The sequence below is a fragment of the Gopherus flavomarginatus genome, chromosome 1, assembly GCF_025201925.1.
Source record: "Gopherus flavomarginatus isolate rGopFla2 chromosome 1, rGopFla2.mat.asm, whole genome shotgun sequence".
Lineage (NCBI taxonomy): Eukaryota > Metazoa > Chordata > Testudines > Testudinidae > Gopherus > Gopherus flavomarginatus.
The window spans coordinates 152,605,922-152,618,038 of NC_066617.1; the positions used below are offsets into that span (position 1 = coordinate 152,605,922).

Consider the following 12,117-nt stretch of genomic DNA (forward strand, 5'->3'; position numbering starts at 1 on the left):
GGAGTAAACCCCCCTGCTTCTTAGTTCCCTTGGAACTCCTCAATTGCCCCCATGGCGAGGAGCACCTGAACCTCCTGAATAAGGAGTTGCTTGTGAGAAGGGTCCCTGAAGAGAGACAGGGAAGGAGGATGGGAGGGCGGGAAGGAACAAAATTGGAGACAGTATCCCGCTTCCACCGTGTGAAGGACCCAGTGGCCCGTGGGCTAGTGGGTTTCCTCCTGCCATTACACCCCCACCGTCTGTAAAATCCTACCTCAGCTGAGGATGATAGGAGTGCTGCTGTGGCTGCTGAGGCTTGAAGTGTTTCCGCTGGGTTGCCAGGGTGTGCATACCCAGGGACTTCATGGTCATCCTTGAGTCTTTAAGGTTTAGCAGCCTAGAGTCGATCTGTTCTGTGAACAGACCCTCCCCATCAAAGGGGAGGTCATGCAGCATCTGCTGAACCTCCGGGAGACATGATGAATCCCAGAGGACAAAGTACACACAGACTAGTCTGCAGCGTCCAGTGAGTTCTGCAAAGAGGTCCCTGCCCCTGTTTGCTCTTGTCAACCAGGGCCCCAAACTCCTCTCTGGACTCAGGAGGCACAAGCTCCTTGAACTTCAGCATGGAGTTCCAGGAGTTAAAATTGTGATGGCTCAGGAGCACCTGCTGACTGACAATCTGGACCTGAAGCCTCCCCGTAGAGTAGACTGCGTCCAAACAAGTCGAGGCACTTAGCTTCTTTCGACTTGAGTGCAGGGGCTGGCTGACCATGTCGCTCCTTCTTGTTCACAGCCGCAACCATGAGCGAGCAGGGCTGTGGGGGGGTGAACAAGTAGTCATACCCCTTCAACAAAGTACTTGCGCTCCACTCCCTTGGTCGTAGGGGGAGTGGAGGCTGAGGTCTGCCAGATGGTTTTGGCATCAGTCTGGATGGTCCTGATGAGAGGCAGGGCCACCCTTGACAGGCCTTCTGGGGCCAAAATGTCCACCACAGAATCTCCGATTACATCACCTCCTCAGCCTGCAGGTTCATATTGCATGCGACCCTGCGCAGGAGGTCCTAGTGGGCACGGATATCGATCAGAGGTGGCCTGGAGATAGAGGTGCCTGCCACAGCCTCATCGGGGAAGGAGGAAGTGGAGGCTATGGGGGGAAGAGGGTCATCTTGACCCCCCTGCAGTGTGGGGGCCTGCTGTCCTGTGTCACCAAACTCAGGGCCCAGCTCAGAGATCGAAGTTGGAAGGGGTCCCGAAGTAGGAAGAGTGCACACCACCTCTTCCATACCCCCCTAGTAGGCCGACTGGCAGCAGCTTCTGGCACCCTTGGCTCGGAGGGGGCTGATCGGGAAGTCCCAGATGGTGCAGCCTGTGCTTGGTGGTATGCCCACAGAGTCCAGAATGTTCACTGGGTGGGTCCCTGTGTGGGTCCCTCTCTGTGTCCCTCCTATGACCCCGCCTCCACATTAAGGTGGCCACGGTCCGACTGGCCATGGTCCGAAATCCTCGAACCTGTGTCTGATCCCAAGGAGCGATAGCCGGAGCACGAGGGCCGGGGCGATCTGTGACAGGTTGGATCACAGAAAACCCCTTGGGAACTGCCAACTGATGTGCTGGGACTACCTCTAAGCCCATTTTCCCTGGCAGCTTGGGACTTCAGAACCCTGCCTAGTTTGAGTGAGACACACTAGCCTGCTACAAATCCCGACCCAGGTCAGAACAACATCTCGCAACAGCAGCAGGCTTAATTGAAAATAGCTTAAGAAATGTTCCTGTCTCCAACACTCAGAGACCCAACTCCCAATGGGGTCCAAACCCTAAGTAAATCCATTTTACCCTGTGTAAAGCTTATACAGGATAAACTCAGTGGTGAGCTGGAGCTGGTTCGCACCAGTTCATGGAAACCAGTTGGTAAATTTAGAAGCCCTTTTACAACTGGTTGTCCTGCATGCACTTCTAAATTTATCAACCAGTAAGTTGAAGTGACCCAGGCACATAGCTGGGGCAGGAGGGGGGGCAGGGGAGCGGCCACTCCCCCTGAGCGCTTTATCCAAAAGTGGCACCTTAGGGTTCGACCCCGTGGGTGCTCCAGCTCCCTGCTCTGCCCCCCGGCCCCAGCTCACCTCCGCTCCACCTCAGCCCCACTTCTCTCCGCCTGCTTCCCACAAATCAGCTGTCCTCACAGGAAGCCTCGGAGGGGGGAGAAGTGGTGCGGCAGCTTTGCGCTCAGGCCCAGTGAGGCGGAGACAGAGCAGAGGTGAGCTGGGGCGGGGGGGCTTCCCCTGCCGCAGCAGGTAACCCGGGGTGGGCACGCAGGGGAAGTGCTTCCCACCACAGTTCACCTCCACTCCGCCTCCGTCTTCCTGGGCCTGAGCGCAAAGCCGTTTCTCTGCCCTCCCAGGCTTCCTGTGCAAACAGCTGATTCATGGGAAGTGGGGGTGCTGCAAGCTCAGCCTGACCCAGTGCTCCAGGTGCTGCACGGCGGTGATGTGGCCCAGCTCCAGCCGAGCTGTTTTTTCTCCCTCCTCCCCCCCCCCCGTGTCAATACACACTCTGGGTTAATTAATAAGTAAAAAGTGATTTTATTAAATACAAAAAGTAGGATTTAAGTGGTTCCAAGTAATAACAGACAGAACAAAGTGAATTACCAAGCAAAATAAAATAAAATATGCAAGTCTAAGCCTAGTACAGTAAGAAGCTGAATACAGATAAAACCTCTCCCTCAGAGATGTTCCAGTAAGCTTCTTTTACAGACTAGTCTCCTCCTAGTCTGGGTCCAGCAATCACTCACACTCCTGTGTTTCTGGCCTTTGTTCCAATTCCTTTTAGGTATCCTTTGACATGAAGAGGCTATGTCTTGAGCCAGCTGAAGACAAAATGGAGAGGTCTTCCAGGGGCTTAAGTAGACTTTCTCTTGTGAGTGGAGCCCCCTTCCTCTCTCCTATGCAGAATCCAGCCGCAAGCTGCAGTTTTGGAGTCACATGGGCAAGTCACATGTCCATGAATGACTCAGAACTTTACAAGTGGCAGCCATTGTTCACGTGCTACCTGGAACATCCCAAGTAGATTTCTTATGTGGATTGGAATCATCCAAGGTTCCACTGTCCATTAAGTGTTTCTGGACTGGGCACTTAACTTGCAAATTCCTTTCTTAAGAAGCTGATCAAATGCCTTACTAAGGCTACTTAAAACCAAACAAGTACACAGCCAATATTCATAACTTTGAATACAAAAATGATACATGCTGTGACAAAGTTTTCCGTCTATAGCATCAGAGGGACCTTAATTAGAGTCAGGTGCTTAACAGCCTCACCTGACTCTTAGCAGGTTAATTGGAGTCAGGTGTTCTCATGAGCCTGGAGCAGGCCCTGCTCTGATCATTCAGGGAACAGAAAACTGCTTATCCTGTGGCCAGTATATCTTCCTTCTACTACTCTGCTGTTCCCAACTGGCCTGGGTCTATCACAATGCATACAAATAGGATGAATATGTTCAATAGATCAAAACCTTTACAGAGATATGTTACATGGCTTATGTAGCATAAAACATATTTCAGTTATGTGATACATACATTCATAAACATATTTCCATAAAGCCTTATGGGCAGCAACATCACACAGTGCTGAGCGGATCTGCATCAGTAAGCGTCGATAGGGAGATGTGGAACAGTGCCATGAAGCTGGGGAGCGGTGCCAAGACCTGGATCAGTACCGGGACCTGGATCTGGAGCGGGGCCAAGAGGACGAACGGTGCAGAGATTGGTACCAGGTTCAGGACCTGCTCCGTGATGGCTACCAGCGGGCAGAGCGACCCCATGATCAGGAATGGCGATGCAAGCCACAGTGGTGCCACAAATAGGGCTTTAAACTAGATTGACCAGGGGAAGTAGACCAAAGCCCTGAGGTAAGTGGGCAAATAGGATACTGGGAGGAAGCACAAGCAGGAGAGTGCAAGAGGGGTGGACTCCTGTCTCATACTGAGAAACGGGATGATTGGCGATTTATCTTAAGTGCCTATACACAAATGCAAGAAGCCTGGGAAACAAGCAGGAAGAATTTGAAGTCCTGGCACAGTAAAAGAACTATGATATGACTGGAATAACAGAGACTTGGTGAGATAACTCACATGACTGGAGCACTGTCATGGATGGATATAAACTGTTCAGGAAGCGCAGAAAAGGTGGGGGAGTTGCATTGTATGTAAGCGAGCAGTATGACCGCTCAGAGCTCTGGCATAAAACTGCAGAAAAACCTAAGAGTCTCTGGATTAAGTTTAGACGTGTGAGCAACAAGGGTGATGTCATGGTGGGAGTCTGCTATAGACCACCAGACCGAGGGGGACGAGATGGACGAGGCTTTCTTCTGACAACTAACTGAAGTTGCTATATCACAGGCCCTGGTTCTCACGGGAGACTTTAATCACCCTGATATCTGCTGGGAGAGCAATACAGTGGTGCACAGACAATCCAGAAAGTTTTTGGAAAATGTAGGGGACAATTTCCTGGTGCAAGTGCTGGAGGAACCAACTGGGGCAGAGCTGTTCTTGACCTACTGCTCACCAACTGCGAAGAATTAGTAGGGGAAGCAAAAATGGATGGGAACCTGGGAGGCAGTGACCATGAGATGATTGAGTTCAGGATCCTGACACATGGAAGAAAGGAGAGCAGCAGAATACGGACCCTGGACTTCAGAAAAGCAGACTTTGACTCCCTCAGGGAACTGATGGGCAGGATCCCCTGGGAGAATAACATGAAGGGCAAAGGAGTTCAGGAGAGCTGGCTGTATTTAAAGAATCCTTATTGAGGTTGCAGGAACAAACCATGCCAATGTGTAGAAAGAACAGTAAATATGGCAGATGACCGGTTTGGCTTAACTATGAAATCTTTGCTGACCTTAAACACAAAAAAGAAACCTACAAGAAGTGGAAGATTGGACAAATGACCAAGGAAGAGTATAAAAATATTGCTCAGGCATGCAGGAGTGAAATCAGGAAGGCCAAATCACACTTGGAGTTGCAGCTAGCAAGGGATGTTAAGAGTAACAAGAAGGGTTTCTTCAGGTATGTTAGCAACAAGAAGATGGTCAAGGAAAGTGTGGGCCCCTTACTCAATGAGGGAGGCAACCCAGTGACAGAGGATGTGGAAAAAGCTAATGTACTCAATGCTTTTTTTGCCTCTGTCTTCACGAACAAGGTCAGCTCCCAAACTGCTGCACTGGGAAGCACAGCATGGGGAGGAGGTGACCAGCCCTCTGTGGAGAAAGAAGTGGTTCGGGACTATTTAGAAAAGCTGAATGAGCACAAATCCATGGGGCCAGGTACGCTGCATCCGAGGGTGCTAAAGGAATTGGTGGATGTGATTGCAGAGCCATTGGCCATTATCTTTGAAAACTCATGGCAAATGGGGGAGGTCCCAGATGACTGGAAAAAGGCTAATGTAGTGCCCATTTTTAAAAAGGAGAGAAGGAGAATCCGCGGAACTATAGGCCAGTAAGCCTCACCTCAGTCCCTGGAAAAATCATGGAGCAGGTCCTGAAGCAATCAATTTTGAAGAACTTAGAAGAGAGGAAAGTGATCAGGAACAGTCAGCATGGATTCACCAAGGGCAAGCCATGCCTGACTAACCTAATTGACTTCTATGATGAGAACTCCCTCTATGGATGAGGGGAAAGCAGTGGATGTGTAGTTCCTTGACTCTAGCAAAGCTAAATCCTTTGATATGGTCTCCCAAAGTATTCTTGCCTGCAAGTTAAAGAAGTATGGGCTGGATGAATGGACTATAAGGTGGATAGAAAGCTGGCTAGATCATCGGGCTCAACAGGTAGTGATCAATGGCTCCATGTCTAGTAAGCAGCCGGTATCAAGCGGAGTGCCTCGGGGTCGGTCCTGGGGCCGGTTTTGTTCAATATCTTCATTAATGATCTGGAGGATGGCGTGGACTGCACTCTCAGCAAGTTTGCAGATGACACTAAACTGAGAGGAGTGGCAGATATGCTGGAGGGCAGGGATAGGATACAAAGGGACCTAGACAAATTAGAGGATTGGGCCAAAAGAAATCTGATGAGGTTCAACAAGGACAAGTACAGAGTCCTGCACTTAGGATGGAAGAATCCCATGCACTGCTACTGACTAGTGACCAAATGGCTAGGCAGCAGTTCTGCAGAAAAGGACCTAGGGGTTACAGTGGACGAGAAGCTGGATTTGAGTCGACAGTGTGCCCCTGTTGCCAAGAAGGCTAATGGCATTTTGGGCTATATAATTAGGGGCATTGCCAGCAGATCGAGGGACATGATCATTCCCCTCTATTCGACATTGGTGAGGCCTCATCTGGAGTACTGTGTCCAGTTTTGGGCCCCACACTACAAGAAGGATGTGGAAAAATTGGAAAGAGTCCAGTGGAGGGCAACAAAAATGATTAGGGGGCTGGAGCACATGACTTATGAGGAGAGGCTGAGGGAACTGGGATTGTTTAGTCTGCAGAAGAGAAGAATGTGGGGGGATTTGATAGCTGCTTTCAACTACCTGAAAGGGAGTTCCAAAGAGGATGGATCTAGACTGTTCTCAGTGGCACCAGATGACAGAACAAGGAGTAATGGTCTGAAGTTGCAGTAGGGGAGGTTTAGGTTGGATATTAGGAAAAACTTTTTCACTAGGAGGATGGTGAAGCACTGGAATGGGTTAGCTAAGGAAGTGGTGGAATCTCCTTCCTTAAAAGTTTTTTAAATCAGGCTTGACAAAGTCCTGGCTGGTATGATTTAGTTGGAAATTAGTCCTGCTTTGAGCAGGAGGTTGGACTAGATGACCTCCTGAGGTCCCTTCCAGCCCTGATATTCTATGATTATATGACTGTCACCTGATGGAGAGCGGTGCCAGGATTCTGAGTGGCGCCAGGAGCAGAACAGTACCGCAGCTCAACCGACAGTGCTGATGGGTGAATCAATGCCAACTTGCTCCGAGATGTGCCGACCACAGAGGCACTGTGGTGTTGGCATGGAGCTGAGGGGACCCCAATGCCATCATGGCAATGAGGTCCCTCGCCGCCGCAAAGGCGTCCAGGGTAGAAGGTAGCTGGACTTCTACCACACTACGGGTTGGGGAGTCCAGTGGCAGTGGACTCAATGGATCCCCCCGCAGGGCCGGAGTCAATGGTGCTGGGAATACGGCCTTTGCTCCTGGGAGCTCCCCTCTGGGACACACCCCAGTGGTTGACTCCAGGGAAGCTGGTCTTGGTGTAGGAGACCCACCCTTTTCCAGCTTCCAGTGCCGCTTCTGATCAGGGGAGTGGGAGCAGTGCCGAGCTGATGTCGCCAGTTGTGGTGCCGGGAAGCGTTGGTGCTGTGGGTCTCAGTCAGAGTCCAACTCCACTACTGCCACCTCCACTACTGCCGCTGGGGCACCGCGACGAAGGAGGCTGAGGACTAAGAGCTGTCTTGCTGCTTTAAGCAAAAGTTACTCTCCTTTTTAGTCCGAGAACTAAACCCTTTGCAGATCCTGCAATTTTCGGCTTGATGAGCCTCCCCCAGACACTTCAGACAAGAGTCATGGGGGTTGTCCATTGGCATGGGCTTAGACCAGGACTGACAGGGCTTGAATCCTGGAGACTGGGCATAGAGCCCGAGAAGAAGGGTTGGAGTGGAGGGGAAAACCCCCTAATCTGGCTAACACGAACTAAAAACCAAAAATAAGAACTATAAACCAAACTAACAACTATCTAGAGAGCTAGGGAAACGTGGAGAGCAAGCAGAGCAAGACTCCACAGTTCCAACAACTGTCACGGGCAGTAAGAAGGAACTGGGGAGGTGCCAGGTCAGCTGGGATATATATTGAGCAACATGAAGGCGCCACTCCAGAGGGCTCCACATCTGACCCGACAGGTGTTGCTAGGGGAAAACTTTCCGATGGCCGTGCACATGGCACGTGCACATCTAATTGGAATCGATATGAGCAAGCACTCAAAGAAGAACAATGGCTCTGAGAGGTGTGAATTGCTCTGTTTCTACTAAGGGAGTATTAGCTGTGACAATTTGTTCTTGTTATGCAATAATTTACGTAGCATGGGTAACTTATTTCACTACTGATCACTTCAGCAGAAACATACAGCTAATATGCATATCCATGATCTCAACCTCCCATATGCCACCTCCCACAGCTGTCCCCACGCCAGTTCAGCTACTAAATTCTCCAGCTTCTCTATGATGCTATTATGTGTTGTCACTAGAAGGACCTGTGGCACACTGAAAACTAAAAGTATGAGGACAATGTATATTAATGGATTTTTATCTCTAAGTAACTTCCCTGGGCCTTGTGCAATGGTATTGTTCATTCCCATGTGTAGTGAGTTAAAACGTCAGTTTTAACTGTAAATGAAGCTGCTGCAGTGTTTTCCACCTTCGGCATCGGAACACGGGGAAGTGGGTGCAGCACTTGGATCCACACTGCTGCAGAGTGCATGGAGCCCTAATCCTGACGAGCTGGGGAAAGGACTCTGAGACATCTGCTCTTGTCTTTGCCTCAGTGTCCTGTTGCCAGGTCCAGCTCCAGGCACCAGCACCCCAAGCACTTGCTTGGGGTGGCCAACAGAAAGGGGCAGCACGTCCAGCTCTTCAGTGGCAATTCAGTGGCAGATCCCCCAGTCCCTCTCGGAGGGAATGGCCTGCCGCCAAATTGCTGCCAAAGAATGAGGTGGCATGGTAGAGCAGTTGCTGAAATGCCACTGATCATGGCTTTTTTTTTTTTTTCTTCCGCCTCTTGGGGCAGCAAAAATGCTGGAGTCGGCCCTGACTGTTGCTCGGTTATTCATTCAGGTTTGATGATGACTGTCTGTCTGTCTTCCAGGAAAGCCCGTTGTCACCAAGCACGGCCAGACTATGACATCTCAGCCTTCGACCGAGGTGAGGTCCAAAGCCAGGAAGGGGAGGGGAGCTCTGCTGAGAGAGAGGGCAGCGAGTCCAGGGGGTGGTCTGGGGTGAGTCAGAGATTCTTAATGAGAGAGACTGGAGGGCCCTGGCTCTGGATGAGCTTGCTTGGCTTTCAGCACTGACTTTCTACATTAGTTTGCCTCTTCCGTTATGGCGCTGGTTTTCCACATACGACTGCCAGCTGCTTCGCCCAATGCTCTAGTTGGGAAGCGAGAGCATCCTGTCTCTCAAGAGAGTCCCAGGACTCTTGGTGACAGGGTATTTATTTCTTTCTGTTTCTCTTTGCCATAGAGGAGAAGGTCTGGTTGAAGCCCTATGTGGACCTACAGCCCTATGAGGACCCAAGCAGGGGGGTCTTGGAGTTCACCAAGGAACTAGATGTGGCCTATATCACCATGGAGAATGTTATTGGGGAGGGTGAGTCTCATTGGGGCTGTCTCCATGCCCTCATTCCTGGGTTCCCTCTCACGCCTCCCCTTGTCTGCCGCCCCTATTCCTGTGTTCCCCAGTAACCTCCTGTCTCTGATGATGCCACAGGGGAGTTCGGGGAGGTCTATCGTGGCACCCTGCGCCTGCCAGGGAAGGAGCGTATTGTGGTTGCTATCAAGACCCTGAAGTCAACATATTCGGACTCTCAGTGGTGGAATTTTCTGCGTGAGGCAACAATCATGGGCCAGTTCAATCACCATAACATCGTGCACCTGGAGGGGGTCGTCACCAAGCGTAAGAGCCCATGTGGGATGGGCAGTGATGGGCACCACTGTGCGAGTCCAAGGTGGGGGTAGAATGGCCATATTTCTGTGAGAGCCAGAGGAGAAGAGGGTGCTGCCCACTAGCCTGTGTAGGGAGGAGAGCAAGACTGTCATCCTATTAGCCTGTGGCAGGGAGAGATGTAGCTCTTTGAGAGTTGGGGGACACGAACACGATAGTCCCCATTAAGGATGGTGGGGGGTGAGGAAAAGGATGTGTCTCCTGTGGGCATTAGGAGAGGAAAGGTGTGAATTCATCTCTGGAGGTGTGAGGGGGGAAGGCAGGGAGCTGGCTGAGGCTGGGCTCCAAGTTGGGGGTGTGGGATGAAGGGCACCACAGGGTGAACAGGAGGTGAGGAGTCATGCTGCTTTGTAGATAAAGGAGTCGGGTGGCTCACAGTGGATCCCGTAGCAGAGAGGGGTGCAGTGTGGGTGATGCTCTCTTTTCCTTTTTCCCCAGGGAAGCCGATGATGATCATCACTGAGTATATGGAGAATGGTGCCCTGGACACGTTCCTCCGGGTGAGGAACCAGAGTTTGTAGTGTGTTTTTATGCTGTGGGCACTTGCCAGCCATTGCAGGTGCAGAGGGGCAGGGATACTAGGCTGTCTTGGTCACTTCCACACAGAGAGCTCTGTTCGCTGGGAATTGCACCCACAGCTGCACAGCTGAGGCTGGATCCCATTCAGATTGTTTATTGTCCAGGGGGATGAACTGCTGGGGAATGAACTGCAGATCCCTGGTTATGATTCCAGAGAGCTCTCCTTCCTCCCTTCTGATCCTCTCACCTGTGATGTTCGCTAGTCCCCTTGCAAGCTGGTAAGCCCACTAGCCAAGAATCTGCAGACTCCAGTGACCTGATGGACCTGTTTCTTTCCCTGTCACCCTGTAGGAAAACGAGGAGAAGTTCAGCTCTGTACAGCTGGTGGTTATGCTGCAGGGTATTGCCTCAGGCATGACCTACCTTTCAGACCGCAACTATGTGCACCGAGACCTGGCTGCCCGCAACATCCTGGTAACTCACAGCCTGCAGTGCAAAGTGTCTGACTTTGGCCTGTCCCGGATATTGGAAAACGATGTGGAGGGGACGTACGAAACTAAGGTGACATGGCAACAACCTGTGTGAAGGCTAGGGCCCCTCAGGGTCTTATAACTTCTAAATGGAGTTATTGTACATTGTGGGTAGAGAGCCTTCTGGATTTCATACTAAGGGAGACCAGGCCAGGTGAAGATTTGGATGGGAAACCTGCTAGGAGGGGTGTGGGTGACTCAGAAGACGGTGCTCTTCCCTCTGGAGTAAGTATGGGCCTCAGTGTGGTGCTGGCCAGCACTGTGCTGGAGGGGCTGTCTTTTAGGTGAGGCGTAAAACCAAAGTCCTGACCATTTGCAGTCAGTTAAGAGCCTGTGTCACTTCGTATAAACTTTGGGGATTAACCGTGGTGTCCTGACGAAATTCCAACCTGGATGGTTCTATGATGCCTCCCTAGCATTCCCCCTATGGAGTCAGTTGGATAAAGGAGTCTCCTTCATTTTTTCCCCAAAACTATGTCACTCACTGTTAAAAAGTTGCCTTATTTAGCCCAGAGATGGCTGCATGTGTGGATGAAATGAGCACATTGTTATATGTGGTTTGCACTGCTCTCTGGGATTCTCTGGCAGTGAACAGTGCTGAAATCTGACCAGATGGTGACCGCTAGCTGTGCTCTGGCCCCTCTCTGCAGGGCGGGAAGATCCCCATCCGCTGGACAGCACCGGAAGCCATTGCCCATCGGATCTTCACTTCAGCTAGCGATGTCTGGAGTTACGGCATTGTCATGTGGGAGGTGCTGTCCTTTGGGGACAAGCCCTACGGAGACATGACCAATCAGGAGGTAACAGGGAGGGAGAGGCTGCGGTGTTGGTGTGGAGGTCATATGCTAAGCAGACAGGGCTGGGCCTAGGCTGAATGGAATGGACAAGGCACATAGGACCAGCTACTTCGGGGAACCCATTGTCTGCAATGCCTGCTGTGGCACCCCAGCCACTCTAGGAGTAGCCACTGCCACCAGTGTTGCTAACCCCTGCCATATAATGGGGGAATAAACTCTTGTTACACTGCTCTCATTCATGTTAGTGGGGCAAGGAAACAAAGACCCGGCCCTCGGGAGTGTCACACCTGTATTTCCCCCACCCCACATGGAAGCCTGGTCCCAACAGGGTTGGTTAAGCAAGGACTTCTTCAGCTATAATGCTATATTAAGATAAAGGATGGCTTACTCTGACCTAGGCCACTATGAGTACAGAGAAAAGCTCTTTCCCCCCTTCCCCTCTGTAAACCCCTCTCGGTCTCCTCCTACCCAGACTACCGTTTTGTAGTATTCTGGATAATTATCTTACCTCGTTGTCCCTATTCCCCACTCCCCAGCTCAGCAAGGTTATCCTGCTGGATTCTTCCTCAGAGACTGTTAACCCTTTCCCCACCAATCCTGGGACAG

At 51.1% G+C, this 12,117-nt stretch overlaps 1 protein-coding gene across 3 annotated transcripts in view; it reads left to right on the forward strand.

The window, feature by feature from the left end:
* Window positions 1–12,117, forward strand: part of EPHA1 (EPH receptor A1) — a 71,708-nt gene that overhangs the window by 54,376 nt on the left and 5,215 nt on the right. For all 3 annotated transcript variants that reach the window (XM_050943424.1, XM_050943441.1, XM_050943431.1), the window contains 6 exons: window positions 8,812–8,867; window positions 9,186–9,311; window positions 9,432–9,617; window positions 10,104–10,165; window positions 10,536–10,745; window positions 11,365–11,514. In XM_050943424.1, the coding sequence (XP_050799381.1) occupies window positions 8,812–8,867; window positions 9,186–9,311; window positions 9,432–9,617; window positions 10,104–10,165; window positions 10,536–10,745; window positions 11,365–11,514 (790 nt within the window). The remainder of the gene's footprint in view (window positions 1–8,811; window positions 8,868–9,185; window positions 9,312–9,431; window positions 9,618–10,103; window positions 10,166–10,535; window positions 10,746–11,364; window positions 11,515–12,117) is intronic.